At 42.5% G+C, this 20,039-nt stretch overlaps 1 protein-coding gene across 10 annotated transcripts in view; it reads left to right on the top strand.

Moving 5' to 3' along the window:
• Positions 1-20,039, top strand: part of arhgap21a (Rho GTPase activating protein 21a) — a 312,775-nt gene that overhangs the window by 175,417 nt on the left and 117,319 nt on the right. For all 10 annotated transcript variants that reach the window (XR_011947721.1, XM_072508463.1, XM_072508459.1 and 7 more), the window contains one exon: positions 8,346-8,400. Coding sequence is in view for 9 of the 10 variants with exons in the window: in XM_072508463.1 (XP_072364564.1) it covers positions 8,346-8,400 (55 nt within the window). In the remaining variant the exon portion in view is untranslated. The remainder of the gene's footprint in view (positions 1-8,345; positions 8,401-20,039) is intronic.

A 20,039-nucleotide genomic window follows, 5' to 3' on the forward strand; every position in this document is an offset into this window, starting at 1 on the left:
GGACTGGAGGCCTGGGTAAATGATATGGCGGGGTTCATAAAACTAGAGCAGATTAAGTTTGCGCTGAGAGGATCGGCTCAAGGGTTCACCAGAAGGTGGCAACCGTTCCTCGACTACCTAACGGAACGTTAGAGGGAAGATAGATGGCCAGCAGCAGCAACCCAGGGGGAGGGGGGGGAGGGAGGGGGGATACATTGTTTGGGTTTTTGGAGGGGGCGGGGGGGGGGGGGGGAGTATGACTTTGTGTTATTTGGTTAGTTTACCATGTTAGTTAAACAATGTTATATTGCAGTTATCATGTTACCTTTTTTTTGATTTGTAAGGGAAAAAATTGTGTTTGAAAACTTTAATAAAAATATATATATTTTTTAAAAAGTTGTGGGTCAGGTGAACTCCATGATACACCCCAAAGTTTATTCTATGAACTCAAGTTAACCTTTTTAAAACATACAGTGAACATCTTAGCAATCATTAATTCAAATACAACCCCCAAAGACTACAACACTAAGTAATCCTTTAAGCTTTCTTAAAGGTACATTTTTTAAACACCCATTTCTTAAAGGTACTCTCAGATGACAGCCTTTTAAACTCTGACTTTACTGAAGAGTAATCTGTTCTGGTTCCCAATTTCCTCTGTCCGTTAACTCTGGACTTGGAAACGTATTTTCATTTATCTAATTTCCTTAACTAACTGGACTTTAGATTTCTTGCATCTGTTTTTTCGACCATTACTTCATAGTAAGGCTTTTGTTCTAGCAAGGCTGAGAGAGATGTTCCCTCTTCATCCTTCTCAAACCAACTGCTTCTAACAGAGCTGTGAGAGCTGCCTTCCCTCTCACTAAATATCTCCAACTGCAATCAAATTAGCTAACCTAAAACTTAATAGCTACTCTACTTTATAAGGCCCCAATTGCTAAGTAATCACTGATAATTTATTTACTCTTCACACTGTAGCCCTCTCTAAGCACAATGGAATCCAGTTGGAAGTGAAACCAAACCCCACACCAGAAACAACGTTAACCAGCATGAACCTTAACTATAGGTTTTGCTCTTCCAGGCACAGAAATATTAAATTAAACCTATCTAAAAATATACCTTTCTAATGTTTACCAATACAAATATAAATCCCTTAAAACTACCTTCATTTTCCTAACAGGTTATCCACAATAATAAATCAGGAATCTGAAATGGGATTTGATGCTCTGTAGTCGTACCTGAGGGAAAGGTGCCAGGATCAGTTGCGTATGCGCCAGTGGCAGCAATGCAGGCTGAGTGTGCATGCGCAATCATTCCTGTGCCTTTCCAATCAGTGGTAGGAGTTGATGAATTTGCAAATCAATATGTTGAAACAGGCTAACAAATTATAGCAATATCTGGCTTTATGTTTAGTTTGATGCTTTGGCCATATTATAGGATTGACGACTTGTTCGGCGCTTGGTGTAGCTGATCAGTTTGTGAAGTATGAATTTCTATCCTATTAAAGACACTTTTTTTTTGTAGGAGTTGATTTAAAGTAATGTTATTTCTGCCAATGCGTGTAAACCACAAAATGCCTTCATAGTGCTTATAATTGACGTTTAGCACAGTGGGCTAAAGAGCTGGCTTGTAATGCAGAACAAGACCAGCAGCACGGGTTCAATTCCCATACCGGCCTCCCCGAACAGGCGCCGGAATGTGGCGACTAGAGGCTTTTCACAGTAACTTCTTTGAAGCCTACTTGTGACAATAAGAACAAAGAATAAAGAAAAGTACAGCACAGGAACAGGGCCTTCGGCCCTCCAAGCCTGTGCCGACCATGCTGACCGTCTAAACTAAAATCTTCTACACTTCCGGGGTGCGTATCCCTCTATTCCCATCCTATTCATGTATTTGTCAAGATGCCCCTTAAACGTCACTATCATCCCTGCTTCCACCACCTCCTCCGGCAGCGAGTTCCAGGCACCCACTACCCTCTGTGTAAACGACTTGCCTTGTACATCTCCTCTAAACCTTGCCCCTTGCACCTTAAACCTAGTAATTGATCCCTCTACCCTGGGAAAAAGGTCTCTGACTATCCACCCTGTCTATGCCTCTCATAATTTTGTAGACCTCTATCAGGCCCCTCAACCTCCGTCGTTCCAGTGAGAACAATCCGAGTTTATTGAACCTCTCCTCATAGCTAATGCCCTCCATACCAGGCAACATCCTGGTAAATCTTCTGCACCCTCTCTAAAGCCTCCACATCCTTCTGGTAATGTGGTGACCAGAATTGAACACTGTGCTCCAAGTGTGGCCTAACTAAGGTTCTATACAGCTGCAACATGACTTGCCAATTTTTATACTCATTGCCCTGGCCAATGAAGGCAAGCATACCGTATGCCTTCTTGACTACCTTCTCCACCTGTGTTGCCCCTTTCAGTGACCTGTGGACCTGTACACCAAGATCTCTCTGACTGTCAATATTCTTGAGAGTTCTACCATTCACTGTAAATTCCCTATCTGTATTAGACCTTCCAAAATGCATTACCTCACATTTGTCCGGATTAAACTCCATCTGCTATCTCTCCGCCCAAGTCTCCAGACGATCTAAATCCTGCTGTATCCTCTGACAGTCCTCATCGCTATCCGCAATTCCACCAACCTTTGTGTCGTTCGCAAACTTACTAATCAGACCAGTTACATTTTCCTCCAAATCATTTATATATACTACGAACAGCAAAGGTCCCAGCACTGATCCCTGCGGAACACCACTAGTCACAGCCCTCCAATCAGAAAAGCAGCCTTCTATTGCTGCTCTCTGGCTTCTATGACCTAGCCAGTTCTGTATCCATCTTGCCAGCTCACCTCTGATCCCGTGTGACTTCACCTTTTGTACCAGTCTGCCATGAGGGACCTTGTCAAAGGCCTTACTGAAGTCCATATAGATTGCATCCACTGCCCTACCTGCGTCAACCATTTTTTTGACCTCGTCGACAAACTATCAAGTTAGTGAGACACGACCTCCCCTTCACAAAACTGTGCTGCCTCTCGCTAATATGTCCACTTGCTTCCAAATGGGAGAAGATCCTGTCTCGAAGAATTTTCTCCAGTAATTTCCCTACCACTGACGTAAGGCTTGCTATCCTTCTTAAACAAAGGAACAACATTGGCTATTCTCCAGTCCTCCGGGACATCACCTGAAGACCGTGAGGATCCAAAGATTTCTGTCAAGGCCTCAGCAATTTCCTCTCTTGCCTCCTTCAGTATTCTGGGGTAGATTGCATCAGGCCCTGGGGACTTATCTAGCTTAATATTTTTCAAGACGCCCAACACCTTAACTTTTTGGATCTCAAGGTGACCCAGGCTATCCACACCCTTCTCCAGACTCAACATCCACCAATTCCTTCTCTTTGGTGAATACTGATACAAAGTATTCATTTAGTACCACGCCCATTTCCTCTGGCTCCACACATAGATTCCCTCCCCTGTCTTTCAGTGGGCCAACCCTTGCCTTGGCTACCCTCTTGCTATCCTAAGCGATTATTAATTATTCATTTATTAATTCTGCTCTCATAGTTGGTAGTGGGAGGCACACGTTGGCATGTTACTGTTCCTTCATTGCAACCTGAAGTGTGGTTATATCCAAAGTACACCTCCTGTTAGTATGTGCTAAAGTAAATGCTGGAATGCTGTTATAATGAAGTACAATCAATGTAAAGCATTTCTTCCCTCCCCACGCTACCCTGCCTCACAGCTTTAGTGCCATATGTATTCCATAGTCAAAGTCCTTTTTAAAGGGGAGTTCAAAATGTTACGCGTATAAATGAAATGAAAATCACTTATTGTCACAAGTGGGCTTCAAATGAAGTTACTGTGAATAAACCCTAGTCGCCACATTCAGGCACCTGTTCGGGGAGGCTGTTACGGGAATATAGCGTACTTCAGTATTTTACATCAACATAGTGCTTTGGTTCTTCATTAACACTGTTCTAATTTTCAGCAGAGAAATCTGATATGCAATAGTTACTTTTCTGCATTATAATTATAATGTATGAAATTTGTTTACTTTTAAAAGTGGATGAAACGCAAAGGGTGGGATATTAATTTGCACCAATGTTCTCTCAACTGATGCTCTGTGGTGAAGAATCAAGGTGCCTTCTTATATTGGTTGGGCACGACCACTGTAGAGATGTTAACTTTTTAAAATAAAGATTTGAACTCCCAGTTATTAGCTGAAAGAATGGCCTGTCAAATTTTGACATTTTAAAACTTCCACTGTATCAAATGAGTAAAAAACGCTATTGACTAAACGTTAGATTCTTTTGTAGGTAATTTGTACTTTAAGCCACAGAAATAAATAGTTCCTGGTTACTTATCAGACAGTACATTTCCATGTAATTGCAGTTCTCGCATCAAATAGTGCACAGTTGTTCCCAATGGGTTGCTTCCTTTTTACTTCCCCTGCCGGGTAACCTCTAATCCTAGAAACATCTCTTACTGTGAAGGTTACACTAAATTTCTTCTTCTAGCTCCAAACTACGAAAATCTTTCAGCCTCCTTTTTAATTCCTCACAAAGTCGGTCTTCAATTTGATCACAAGCTCTCACCTGCATCGTACATGAGTATTTTGATGAATGTAGAAATTGTTATATATTATCTTTTATACCTGTTGCAGTAATGTTTTTAAATGCCTGGGTTAAGACATATTACTAAAGAACCTAGGTTATGGTACCCAGACTGTGTTTGCTACTGCTGTAACTAGAGTCGTAAAAGGTGAGGTACTGATTGATACCAACCACCTAGTTACAGATAAAGAGCTAATGGAATTGTGTTTTGATTGCTGGAGATTACCTGGAGTATAGATAATTTATGGGGGAGTGGTGTGGCTCTATTAATAATGTTGGTGAACCTTATATCGATCAAATGACCATCCTACCAGTTAGTTAGTTCAAAAGATGGTTTATTTACATACACAAGAGTTATGTCGACATGCAAACACAGTATCTACAATGAGTTAAACTACACCTATCAGCTACAATAACCTATACTTAACTTCAGAGCGACCGGCACTGTGCAAATGGATAAGGCCTTTATCTGGATTTCACGTGGCTGGTTCGAAGAAGGTGTCTCTGTCTCTGCTGGTCTCATCCGTCAGGTAGCGATCGTTGGTCTTGAACTTGGCTGGCTGTTCTTGCTACAATTGTGTTGGCACAGGCCCGATCCAAAAGAGACAGAACACATGGCTGTGTCCTCTTTTATCCCTCTGGGATTTCGCGCTCTTTGGGGTGGTCCTTAACCTTGGACCCAATAGTTCGACAGGGCTCTGATCACTGTCTTCGATTTTGGCCAATAAAGGGGCGGGTGCCTTGATAGCTGGGCGGGTCTTTGCGGTCATTAGCCTTGGCAGTTGGGCTTTCTGAGTAAGGGGAGTGGCGCCGAACAGCCTGTGGCTGTACCGGTTACTTGATTGGCGTTCTAGTGTCCTGGGAAAATATGCCATTGAAATGCAAACGAGCGGGGGTTTCGATCAGGCCTGGTCCCCTGTGTTTCAGATACACATAGGCTCTGTATCTGTCTGAGTCCTGGGTTGGCCATATTTCTCATGGTCCTTTCCAGGTGGCCATCTTAGATGGCTACAGTGGCGCTTAGTCCTAGCTAAGTAGGTCATGGAACTTAGTGGGATACACATGATGTAATTAATGGGAGGAGCCAGATCTGTCTTTAGCTTTGCAGTCTGTGATAGGATTTTAAGTTGAATAGCTGTTTTGCCAAATGCTGTTAGGTTGAGCAGAAGTATACTGGATCTACTCTTGAAAGGAACTCTCTCCAAATGTCTCTTCACTGCTAAGCATGTAACCTGTTTTGTTAACTTTATTGATAAGTGGAATTTGAACTGTATTGGGTTGCTTAATTGGAGTTAGTGGTAGGTATAGATAGTAAGTTTAGGTTTTTCCTTGTGTTTAACAACTGCTTAACTGATAATTGTAAAGCCATTTCTTTGATGTTCATGTGATTAATTCTGTGTTTAAACTAAAGTTTGTTTTAACATAAAAGATACCTATTGGTCGGAGTCATCGTTCCTGGGGTGAAGTATTCTTTCCTCACAGTTTTACAAATTTTAAAAATGGTTTGTGATTCTCACCTGGTTTCCTAACAGTATAGAGTCAGCGTTTTCGCTGCTCAAGGTGCTGGCTGCTCTTTATCTCTCAGTTGGCTCCAGTCTGTCTGTGATATTCTTGGGCTTTTAGGAAAGCCTGCAACCTGACCCCAAAACGGCTTCCTCTACCCTCTTTCCCAAGGCAACACATGGGGGAAACACATTAGCATTGTATCCAAGTAGAAACACTGATTTGTTATATTTGATCCCAACTCCCTTTCACCTTTGAAATAAATGGATAGTTACAGCACCACCGATTATAACTTGATACCCAACACTTCTCTGGGACTTTGAGGGATTCGGAGTCTACTCATTGTAGACATAGAAACTGCTGATACTGTCTGCAAATATAAATACCTTGCACCTTTTTCAATAAAACAATAATTCCCTTTGATCTGTACCTAAACCACCCAGGCCTACTTCTGGGCAGGTTCCAGTACAGATCACATCACCCCTTTCCTATACCGTACATTTAAAACTACTGTCCAAACTATAATAATCTTATAAAACAAAGGATTTGGTTCCAAGACATAATGTTATGAACCTCCGTTGTAAGAAGACCAATAACAATAGTGTTTTCTGATCATGTGTACTCATGAACAGTTATCCTTGAAACTTGTTTTAGTCATTCCAACATAGAATCAGATTGACTCAGTTACTAAGACTATTACCTTTTAATCATATGGCTTGGCTTTACAGTTACCTCCAGTAACAAGGAGTGTTGTTGAAGGTAGTGAATTTGATATAATCTATATGGATTTTAGCATGTTTTTTGATAAGGTCACATTGGCACACTGGTCATGAAAATAAAGTAAAAACCCATGGGAACCAAGGCAAGGTGGCAAATTAAAACCAAAATTGGGTTAGAGGCAGAAAGCAAAGGTTGATAGGTGCTTTTATGACTGGAATTAATCTCTATTGATCCTTCAGTCTGCCAGACCCCAGTTTTCCCCTCTGCAGTTTTGTTGATATAACATTAAAAACTGAAAATGGTTTATGTTTCATGTCAGTGACCTTTCATTAGAACTGGCATGATGCCAAATCTTAGTAACCCTACTGCAGTACTGTTGAAAGCAGTGTTACCAAAATGCAGGTAAACATCACTTCCCTAGACAGTTCTGCTAACTACCAGATATTTAACCCCAACTGTTAATGTTGTGTACACTATCTTGCATATTCTCAAGTTTAAAACTGGTAAGACGTAACGATTAAAGAAAGAACTTTAGTTTATATTGTGTTCTTTTACAACCTCCCCATGTTCCAACGCTTTTTACAGCTGATGAAGCGTAGTCCTGTTGTAGGGTTGGAAATGCCCGTTAGAAGATGCACAAAATCAATCTGATAAACAGCTAATTAAATCTGTTTGTGATTCTTGGTTGAGAGCAATCTTCGCCAGGATATCCATCTTCTTTGGAATAGTGCTGGGGGTTTGTTTATTTTGACAGAGCATATGTATACATCTTCCGGTAAACATTGCATTGATAGTGCAACACTGCCTCACAGCACCACTGACCCAGGTTCAATTCCAGCCTTGGGTGACCTTGTGTGGAGTTTGCACATTCTCCAGTTTCCTCCCACTGTCCAAAGATGCGCAGGTTAGGTGGATTGGCCATGATAAGTTGCCCCTTAGTCTTCAAATATGTGTAGGTTTGGCAGGGTTACGGGGATAGGGCGGATGAGTGGGCTTCAGTAGAGTGCTCTTTCAGAGGGTCGGTGCTGGCTCGATGGCTGAATGGCCTCCTGCACTGTAGGGATTCTATGGTGCTGCATTGGAGTGTTGGCGTAGATTTTAGTTTTGTTCAAATCTCTGGAATTATACTTGAACCCACAACCTTCTGACTCAAAAGTAGGAGTGCTGCCCACTGAGCCATGGTTGACCTCAATTAACACTTGAATGCAGCCCTGTGTCAGTGGCTTTTACTGTTTGTTTCATGCTCCAGTGACTTTGGGGGTGTGGGAGAGAATATGAGTTGCGTGGGCATAGATAAAAGAAAGCTGGATTAGCTTACCCTCGCCCCCCCCAATGTTGGACACTTGCTTCGGAAATAGCTCCCAAGGAGGGATTACATACAAAGCATGGTTTTAAGTGCAGACAGACTGCCAGTTGAGAAGATTGAAACTGAGGTTTAGAATCAAATACCTATAATTTAACTATTAGGCTGCCTAGCATTGTGTAGCTGTTGATGACAAACCAAAGTAATGAATGCATTTGTTTATCCTGTTTTTACAGTGACTCTGTGCTGGAGCTTTGTGTTATGCCAAAAGATGAAGACATCCTACAGCTGGTAAGTTTTATAGCATTCAGCTCCTTGCTCACAAGGTGGGTTTTGTTGTGAGTTGAAATCTCTCTGCTTTGCTGATATCAATATAAGCAGATTGCTCAGATTTTTGGTCATAGATGGACTTTTTCGAAGCTCTATTATAACATCCAATATTCATCTTTAGCTACCTAGGTCTTTATTTGCATATCCAATTCCGGCTTAAAATTCCTGTTGCAGTAAAATTTTATCTGACATATTTGAAATGTTTTGTACGAAACATAATTTTCAGTGCTTCCATTATCTGTGTCCTCAACCACTGCAAAAGCTTTTGAGAATAATGGGATATTGGTAGAAATTGGGACTGCATTTCTTGTTTTCTGTACACCACTTCGGCTTGCTTCTCCCTGCTAAGATCAGTCTATATTGGGATAGCTAGTTTACAGGCTCAGATCTCCCTGATGCAACTGTTGTCAGTTCCAGTTACTGGGCGCACCATAATCCTAAAAGACTAGCAATAATGTTCCCATTGGAGCAGAAGTAAGCCATTTATCCTTGGAGCTTGTCCTACCATTCAATGAGATCATCGCTGACCTGTGATCCAACTCCAGATACTCATCATTGCTGCATATTCCTTGTACCGATGGTGATTAAAAATCTATTAATCTCAAATTTAACGTTAACAATAGATCTAGCATCAGTTGCTGTTTTTGGAAGAGAATTCCAAACTTCCAACAACGTTTGTGTGAAAAATGTTTATTTATTAATTCCTGAAAGTCTGGATCTAATCTTTATACAATGGTCCTTCTGGACTGCCCAATCAGTAGAAATAGTTTATTTCTATCTTCTGTATCTGTTCCCCTTGATATCTTGTAAACTGATCAAATCACCGTTTAAAACCATGCTTTGCATGTAATCCCTCCTTGGGATCTGGGCATCATTCCAGTAAATCCATGCTGCATTGCTTCCATTCTTCTTGACATGTTTACTGTACTGCAGGTGTGCAGAGCTGAGGTGTGTCTTCTATCCTCTTGTGTTCTAGCCCTCTAGACATAAAAGCCAGCATTCCATTAGTCCTTTTAATTATTTTCTGCACCCATTCATGACATTTTAATGATCTATATACCTGGACCTTCAATACTCTTCGGACTTCCACGGTTTCTAGCTTTTCATCGTAAAGTACCCTGTTCTATCCTCTTTAGCATAGGTCCATGCTCTTTGCATAGTGGATGGCTTCATATTTGCATACATTGAAATCTATTTACCACAGTTTTGTCCATTCACTTAAACGGGCAGCACGGTAGCACAGTGGTTATCACTGTTGCTTCACACCGGCAGGGTCCCAGGTTCGATTCTGGCTTGGGTCGCTGTCTGCGGAGTCTGCACTTTCTTCTTGTGTCTCCGTGGGTTTCCTCCGGGTGCTCCGGTTTCCTCCCACAAGTCCTGAAAGACGTGCTTGTTAGGTGAATTGACATTCTGAATCCTCCCTCAATGTACCCGAGCAGGCGCCAGATTGTGACGACTAGGGGATTTTCACAGTAACTTCATTGCAGTGTTAATGTAAGCCTACTTGTGACAATAATAACAATTATTATTATAGCTTTCTATCCCATCATCTGATCTATTACTAAATAATGTGAATAGTTGAGGCTCCACTAGCCACAGAGTATCTCCTACTTTCTGCTTCCTATCCCTCAGCCAATTTTCAAATTTTTGCCTTCATTTCCATGAGCTTCAACTTAATGATCTTCAAATTTAGCTAACCGATCCCTTTCCTGAAGGCCCGTTGATCTCTTATAAATCCATATTTCTCAAGGCGCTTTATTATTTCCTTGCTGGATGGCAGTGTTTATTTTCTCTATAAAATAAGAGGGTATGGGCTAGTTTAGCACAGTGGGCTACATAGTTGGCTTGTAAAGCAGACCAAGGCCAGCAGCGCAGGTTCAATTCCCGTAGCAGCCTCCCTGAACCCGAACAGGCGCTGGAATGTGGCAACTAGGGGCTTTTCACAGTAACTTAATTGAAGCCTACTTGTGACAATAAGCTATTATTATTATTATTATTATTATTATTAAATGTGCATTTCATTTGTCTTTCTGCAAACTTTAATCAACAGTCTTCAGTTAATCCCTAAAAATAATTGAGGATGTGAGTGAATTCATTAGTCATTCTTGATAGAATTTTTTGGGAAGTAATGAGCTGTTTGTAATAATATAACATTGGTATGTATCTGTTTCATGGAATTTGAATGCTACATGGAAGTAAAACAATAACGAGGCTTTCAAGTCAACCATAAGAACCACATTTAAAGGATAGTCACTTAGGCCTATGAATGAAATTGCACCTTGAACTTACTTGAAACAATTTTTGAATATATATATATATATATATATATGAGTGTGAGGATTGTTTTTATTGTATTATTTTAGCTATGGCTGCCATATTAATCCTAATGGCCAGTGTATTTGTTTTATGATGTCATTTGCTCAAAGGATTATCAATTTTGCAAAGATTACTGTAAAATTATTGATTTATTTAATTGGTAAAATATTTTTGTAGTATATCCAGATGAACCGCTGTCTTATTGCCTCCTTCAACTTTCATTGCTTTTCTTTGCCAAAGCCATCGCTTAGAAATTCTATGAATCTTTTTTGCCTGTCTTTTGTTCTGATAGTCAAGTTGCCAGCTTTTCTCCTGCGAGATCTGATTTTGGCTTTGTCTTTTTCCACTACCTCTAATCTCAGTGATGTTATTCAAGATCTTTGCTGCTAAGGTCTGGTTGATAGACACTTTTATAAGAGTTGTATTAAAAGCAGTTTCTAAAGTTATGAACAGATGTTTTAACATTTTCCACAAATTCCATTGCTACTATAAGAGTTAATTGGTTCTGTATGGAATGAATGCTGAGTGCATGGACCTGGAGGTGCTGTGTGTTGGCATAGATGGTATAAGGGACCATTGCGATGAAGGTGTTGGCATGGATGGAGTATGGGGAGTGGGTAGGGTGTTGAGGGGATCTGAGGGATGAGGACGAGAAGGCCGGATGTCTCGCAAAACTGGGGCAAAGTCCTGGGGAACCGAGACTGGTCTTTTAGCCAGCCCACCATGGCAGCCCCTGTGGCCACCTCTGAACAATTTCCAGAGAAGGGGTGGGCTTGGGCTTTATCCTGCACCTGCTCCCCCAGAAAGAAAATTGTGCCTTTTTAAGGTACTTTTTACCAAGGTGCGCACTTTTAGCCAGAAATTCTCCCCGTTTTTATTGAATCCCACATAACTCAATCACCTTTGCCATCTTCACACAAAAGCCCGGATCTGCAAGCAGCCCCCAATCCCTACCCCACGCCAGCCTCTGTGCAGGCCCCTTATCCAAGACCACATCCACCAAGTGCAGAGCATGATCTGAAATAACGATCGCCGAGTATTCTGCTTTCCTCACCCCCGATAACACCGACCTTCCCATAATAAAGAAATCAATCCTCGAATATACATTATGCACTGACAAAAAAGGAATACTCTCTACCCCGTGGATGTAAAATCTGCCATGGGTCCACTTCCCCCATCTCCTTCACAAATGCTGTCAACACCCTTGCTCCTCAAGGGGTCAACGAGCTCTGCTTCGATCGATCCATCTTCAGATTTAAACACTTGTTTAAATTCCCACCTAAGTTCGCTGACGTGTGTCCAGGTTCAGGATGGCTGCCAACATCCTCTTAAAAACCCAACATCATCCTAATTCGGGGCATACATGCTAACCAATACCACCAACCTCCCTTCCAAAGCGCCCGTTACTATAACATATCTGCCACCACCGACTCCATCTGAAAGCTAACTCTCTTATCCCCCAGTCTCGCTGCCCCCCCCCCCGGTCCCTGCTATCAAAGCACAAACCAAACACCCCACCCCTTCTGAAGCCTTACCTTCACCCTCAGGTGGGTCTCCTGCAGCAGCACCACATTGACTCTCAAGCTCTTTAAATGAAAAAACACTCTCGCCCGTTTCATCTGTCCACCCGACCCCTTTGTGTTCCACATTACCATTCAGAATGGGGGTCTCTCACCCCCCTAATCATCAGCCATGACCACCCTGTGGGGCATACCTGCCTCCCCTCAACCACCACCACCTTCTTAGGCCAACCCAAAATGGCCCCTGGCTCTGCCCCTAGTCACCCTTAACCAACTACCCCCACGTCCCAGAAACCCCCAACCACTTCCCCTCGAAATTGTTCCTCTCTGCATGCTCCCATCCCCCCACCATTCACACCTCTTGGGCCAACTGAAACCTGTCTCGGCCAGCCGCAGCACCTCCCCCCAACTCACTAGCCAATTTTAGTTTGCTAGGAAGGTGGCGTCCCCCCGCATACCTAACACAAAAGCCAACAGAGAAGCCCCCTGTTATAACCTGCCCAGATCCTATTGGCTGGGAACAATTGGTTGCCTTATGTTCCTTGGAGAATATGAGCTTCCCCAATGTGGAAGGATTGGGTCAATTATTAGCAGTGCAACCGTATAAATAGAGCCAATATGGCACCAGCTAGAGAGGGAGCCAGTAGTGAACTGCTGGTACTGTGAACATATTGTTATAAATAAATAACTTTCTGTTTGACTCGACAAACTCGTGCTGGATTGTTTATGGTCCTCACAAACCCCCCACATCCAAACCTAAACAACCAAACATGTTACGCACCAAACAAAGAGGAAAAAACCCCGACACATTATCTTATTGTCCCCAGACCATCCCTTCCCTACCACAACATAAGACATCAAATTCCAAACTCAGTTCTGTCGCAGTCCTTCAGCCGTCTTAAAAGCCTCCGTCTCCTCCGCTGTCTCAAAGAAATGGTCCTTGGAATTAGACGCAACTCTCAGCTTCATCAAGTGGACCACTCCGAACCGCACGTCACTCTTGTAAAGTGCCACCTTCGCCCTGTTAAAGGCCACCCGCCTTCTTGCCAGCTCCACTGTGACGTCCTGGTATATTTGAATACCACTCCCTTCCCACCTCACCTCCCGATTTTGCATGGCCCTTCTCAAGACCTCTTCATCAGATAGCTGTGAAAACAGACTATCACAGCTCTTGTGGATTATTCACCTTTGGCTTTGGTCGGAGCAACCAATGAGCCCTATCCAGCTCAAAGTGGGACGTGTTCTCCTCCTCCCCAACAATTTGCTGAACATCCTGAAAAATACTCTGGCCTTGGGTTCTCCAGCCCCTCCTGCTGACACACAATTTGAAGATTCTGTTACCTTGACCTGTTTCCAGCTCCTCCACTTCAGCTCTCAGCCCTTTATAACTTTCCTCCACCTTCAGCTCCTCTCCCAGCAAGGCAAGCTGGTCACTATGCAGCGACAATGCCTCCTCCGTCCCCTTCAACACCGCACCATGCTTCCACACCATCTCCGAAGTCTTTCCAAGAGCCTCCTTTATCTGGGCCAGAATATCTTCCATCGACTGCTTGAGCGTTCCCATCATCTCCTTCTCATGCCGCTCCAAATGCTTCGCAAACTGCCACTCAAACTCCACCTCCTGCACCGTACTCTGGCCCGCTGGCGGACTAGTGTTCGTTCCTTTTCATGCTGTATTATTTCATTGAGTTTTTGACATTCTCTAATACCCACGACTTTATTGAAAACAGCTCCCATAAAAGTTTCCCCATAACTGCGTGAAAAGGGCCAAAGAAGGAGAACTTTGGTGGGAGCCACTCCACCTACATGCTGCCACCGGAAGTCCAATTTTGGTACCGTATAATTGACAGTGCTACAGATATTTCTGTTATCTTTAGTTTATGAACCATTCTTGGATTGGAGAAAGATTGGAATTGAGGTAGCCGAAGGATCAGCTTTACTTTTATAATATATCAGTGATTGGCCCAGGCTGAAGAAACACACTATTGAAATTTACAGCAGCACAAAAGGAAGGACATTCAGATAATTGAGACAGAGGTCTGTAAAAGATCCCAGGAGAACACAGACATAGAAAGTGGAATTGGAAGACAGTTGGCAGATACAATTTGACATGGAAATGTGTGATGAGAGGTAAACAAGGAATAGCAGTATAAATTCAATGGAAAGTGTGGTGATATGCCTATGGGCAATATCATAGATAAATGGTGTGTGACCTCCAACCAGCAGGTGGTGGTGCAGACACGCCACGTGGTCTCTAAACCAAGGTCATGTGACCAGCGACTCCCATATAAGTGGAGACACATCTGGCCATTAGGAGATGGTTACAGAGGGGACTAAGACATACAGGTGAATGGTTGATGCTAGGTGTAGTTCCAGAGGAGTATTAAGGAGACTTCTATGTTGTGCTCTGTAACAGATTGCTATCTTATCAGATTGCTATCTTATCTTGAAACTCAATAAACATCCTGGTTTGGACAATTCAAGGTGTTTGGTGGGTTATTTTGCAAGGTACAGAAGACAAAACACAACAAAAAGATGCTGAATTTTGTGAATGAGCATAAATCTAGAGGTTCAAACATATTTCTGTGACGGTGCAAACACAGGTAAATAAGTCACAGTAAAGAACAGTAGTATTTTGGGTGTTATAAATGGGGGCATAGAAAACACAAGTAATAAAGAAATGGTAAATTTGCACCATGATGAGGCTTGTGCTAGTGTAGTGTTTCAGGTGTTCCATTATAGAAAGTGTGTTAAAGCTGTAGAGAGAATATCTCTCTGAAACTTTGACAGGCGCTCAAATTATGCACCTAAAGAAATCATGATGTGCACAGGGATTACTTTGACTTCTCCCCAGTTATTCTATATGAACCGCGCCTTCTTTACTTCTAGTTCCCCTGCAATTCCAGATTGTACATTTGCCCATTCGATATATCTGACACCTTTTATGCTTATCAACAACCTTATTCACTTTTCTGATGATTATTTTGTTCCACATTAATCGATTTGCTTCAGGTTGCATATATGCAGCTTTTTTTCCCCTCTGCAATGATTAAATCGCTGCATTTTGATCTTTTCCATGCTTTTCAATACGTCATGAAATTTGTATTCAAAAGCATAATAGTTCACTCAATTCAAGCGATATTGCCTCCATTTTTAATCTATTGACAATCCTGTGTTGATTTCCAATGGAGCTCCCACTTCTCCATTGTTAAAACTTTTCAATAAGCTTACTTTTTGACACTAGAGAAGAAATTTCCTTTTTCTCCTGGAGAACTTTATCAGCTTAGTTGACCAATATCTCCACTGTATCTGTGTTGTGCTGGAATTCAGATTCACTGCAGTTTCCTTTCTTTTCAAGGACCTTGAAGCTCTGGATCTCCTGATCCCCTCTATCTCCTGTCTCCAACAATTTAAGTGTTTGATTCCTTGATTCCTTCTCTTTGATTAACTTCATTTCCCCAGGACAAACCATCTTCAGCCAGAAGTGGTCCATCTCTACCTCCTATTGAGGTCCCAAAATTATAGATGCCAGTCTCCAGCCAATTTGATGAGTTTCAAGTTATTTTTTTAAAAATTGTTCATTTGCTGGGCCAGCATTTATTGCCCATCCCCGAGAGCATTTAAGGATCAACCACATTGCTGTGGGTCTGGAGTCACATGTAGGCCAGACCAGGTATGGACGACAGACTTCCTTCCCTAAAGGACATTAGTGAAGCAGATGGGTTTTTACGACAACGACAGTGGTTTCATGATCACCTTTAGACTTTTAATAGCAGATTTTTATTGAATTCAAATTTCACCATCCACTGTGGTGGGATTTGAACCTGAGTCCCCAAAGCATGACTCTGGGTCTCTGAATTACTAGTCCAGTGACAATACCACTACACCACTGCCTCCCTCAAGAAATGGCAATTGGATTGTGCAAAGGTTTTGGCTCTGACAATATTCTGGAAATAGTACTGAAGACTTGTGCTCCAGAACTAGCCACTCCCCTAGCCAAACTGCTCCATACAGCTACAACACTGGCATTTACGTGACAATGTGGAAAATTTTATCCTGTCCATAAAAAGCAGGACAAATCCAACCATGCCAACGATTGCCCCATCAGTCTACTCTCGATCTTCAGCAAATTGATAGAAGGTGGTCATTGACATTCAGGTCCTGACCTCATTACAACCTTGATTCAAACATGGGCAAAGGAGCTGAATTCCTGAAGTGAGAGTGAATGCCCTTGACATCAGGACAGCATTTTACTGGCCACCAAGAATCCTTAGCAAAACTGGAGTCAATGGGAATCAAGGGGCAAACTCTCCACTGGATTGAATCACACCTGCCATGAAAGAAGCTCGACACCATCCAGGACAAAGTAGCAGACCTGATTGGCATCCCTTTCATAAATATTCACTCCCTCCACCACTGGCGAACAGTAGCAGTAGTGTGTGCTATATACAAGATACATTGTAGGGGAGAAGGCAGGAGAATTGGGATGAGAAAATACTAGCCATGATTGAATGGCAGAGCAGACTCGATGGGCCGAGTGGCCTAATTCTGCTCATGTCTTATAGGAACTCACCAAGGCTCCTTAGACAACACCTTCCATACCCACAACTACTGCGAGGGACAAGGGCAGCAGACACATAGGAACACCACCACCTGGAAGTTCCCCTCAAAGTCACTCAGTCCTGACTTGGAAATATATCGCTGTTCTTTCATTGCTGAGTCAAAATCCTGGAACTCCCTTTCCAGTAGTGTTGTGGGCGTACTTGCACCTCAGGGACTGCAGCGCTACAGGAAGGCAGCTCACCACCACCTTCTCAAGGGTAATTAGGGATGGGAAATAAATTCTTGGCCTAGCCAGCGATGTCCACATCTTGAAAGCGAATTGATTGCCTGTCCACTGATCAGGATCCATTAAAACTGGAATTAAGAAGGTGAGGATAGGATTTGAGCATTTCACACCACCTCCAGTCCACCCATCCTTGCATTAGATCAAAAGAAACAGAGGTAGGAGGCCATTTGGTGCCTCATAGTTGTTCTGATTGTGGCCTGAACTCCATTTTCCTGCCTGTTTGCCCCCCCCCTTCCCCTGACTCCCTCATGGATCAAAAATATGTCTAACTCAGCCTTGAATACATTCAATGACCTAACACCACTGCTTTCTGTGGTTGAGAATTCATCTTATGAAACTACCCCCTAATTCTAGATTTCCCCCATGAGGAGAAACATCCTCTCAACATCTACCATTTCAGGTTCTTTCCTAATCTTAGGTTTTACTCAGATCACCTCTCATTCTTCTAAACTCATACTTTTGACCAGTTCACTTACTCAAAGGTTCTACTTAGGGTGTCTTTATTAACAAGGAGAACAAACCACAAACACAAGTTCAAATTCAACAATATTTATTTAACACAATTAACTCTTAAATTACCCACAAAATACACTAGAGGTACCCAAGATCAGTTTGTACAACCCACAAAGATGGCTTGGTAGGGCTATGGATCTGATCACTACGTTCCTCTGGTCTGTCTTCATGGAGGCAGTTCTCGCTGGCAGTCTCTTTCTTCTGTCATGTCTGGTCTTCTCTGGTCTGGTAAACGTCACCTCCCATGCCGGGTCTTCCCTGCCAAGAGGTCTGGAGTGCCTACTTTATCCCCCTTTGGCTTTGTGCCCTTTTTCCGCTTCTGGTGGCATTTTGTCAATGAGGTATCAAAAGTGGGTTTTAGTGTCCAATGACCTGATTGATGCCCGATTGATAGGTCACCTGGGCCCGCCCCAGGTGTCCATCTCCAGTGTCTTTATTCGCACATATACCTTTACCAAATAGCAGGAACACTAGGCACCCGAGACTCCAGCCTGGCCTGGGCTTGCAACAATAGACCATTGCATATCAGTCGGATCGATTATCTCTTGATGACCGATTGACAGGGCAGATCCGGACATGTCTTGGCAGCCTGTCTGACTTCTTGTATATTCTAACCTGGCCGTTCAAATTCCCATGAGGCTGTGCTGGAGCGACTGTGGCTTGTTTTAAAGTCCCCAATTCTTTAATTTAAAATGGCCAATTTTATTCAGGCCTAAGCGCTAGGCCCTGGTAGGTCACCACTGTACTCTAGCCCCATTACAATAAAGGGCAACATTTCATTTGCTGCCTTAAATGCTTGCAGCACCTGCATGCTAATCTTTTGTGATTCGTTTTTGAAGATACACAAATCTCTCTTTACTGCAGCATTCTGTAGTCTCCCTCAATTTCAGCAATATTCGGCTTTTCTGTTCCTCTTGTTAAAGTTGACAACCTTACTTTTCCCACATTATGCTCCATCTGCCAATTATTTGCCCACTCACGGAATCATTATATAGTAAAGTAAAAGTAAAGTTGCATTGTCCCAGATGACCGTAGGCTGCTTACCCCTTTGATGGGAGAGCTGACTGGTGGTGATTTAATCTGAGCATCAACACTGCTCAGGCGAGGGACAAGGTTGAGAAGGCAGGCCTTCATGAATATCCCTTTGCAGATTCTGTACCCTCTTCACTAGTCACTTTTCTACTTATTATTGTATCATCAATAAATACACTCTGTCCCTTGGGAACAAATCATTAGTATAGATTGTGCATAATTGAGGTCCCAGCACTGATCCCCATGGCATTCTACGAGTTTCAATTTGCCATTTAATCCTGATTTTTTTTTTTTTTCCTGTCAGTTTATCAATCTTTTGTCCATGCTAATATACTATCCACAACACCATGAGACTTTAATGGACACCTTATCAAATGTCGTTTGCAAATCCAAATACACTACATCTACAGGTCCCCTTTATCCACCATGTTTGTTACATCTTCAGAGAACTCTGAATTTATCAAACACAATTTCATTTTCCCCAAATCATATTGACCGCCTGATTGAAATGAAATGAAATGAAAATCGCTTATTGTCACAAGTAGGCTTGAAATGAAGTTACTGTGAAAAGCCTCTAGTCGCCACATTCTGGCGCCTGTTCGGGGAGGCTGGTACGGGAATTGAACCGTGCTGCTGGCCTGCCTTGATCTGCTTTAAAAGCCAGCGATTTAGCCATGTGCTAAACCAGCCCCAGTATTTTGGTTTATTTATTATGATTTTCTAAATGCCCTGCTACTACTTCCTTAATAATGTATCCATCATTTTACCAATGACAAGTTGACCTCAGGGTTCCCGCTTTCTCTCTTCAACCTTTCTTGAATAGTGGTCTTACACTTGTGGTTTTCCAGTCTGCTGCAATATTTCCAGAATGTAGGGAATTTTGGAAGGTAACAACCAATGTATACACACTCTCCCACAGCCGCTACTTTTAAGATGCTAGGGTACAGGCCATCAGTTGCAGGGCTTTTTCAGCTTATAATCTAGCACTTGTTCCTCCAGTGATGGTGCTTGCTTTAATTTTCTCCACCAAGAAACTCAAAGGTGCCACTCATTGTTTAATGTTACCTATTTCTAACTTATCAAATTAACACAACATTCCTTGAATTACAATTACTTTTAAGTCCACTGGGCAACCTCACACTGGGAGTTTCAGTTACCGTATGCTTAAAACTTCAATCTGATGTAAAGGCTTTATCCCTGAAACATATGAATCATGAAATTAGAAATTTTTGTAACGGACTTCCGGGTGCGGCTATGCCGAGGTAGGTCGCACGTTCGGCAGCTCCCGCCAGGAACGGACTTTTGGGCTCGCCAGAGGGGCCCCAATGGCAATTGTTCGACGGCTTCCAGTGTGGGAAGGTGACAGCAAG

Source organism: Scyliorhinus torazame, chromosome 6 (assembly GCF_047496885.1).
Source record: "Scyliorhinus torazame isolate Kashiwa2021f chromosome 6, sScyTor2.1, whole genome shotgun sequence".
In the NCBI taxonomy this organism is placed as follows: Eukaryota; Metazoa; Chordata; class Chondrichthyes; order Carcharhiniformes; family Scyliorhinidae; genus Scyliorhinus; species Scyliorhinus torazame.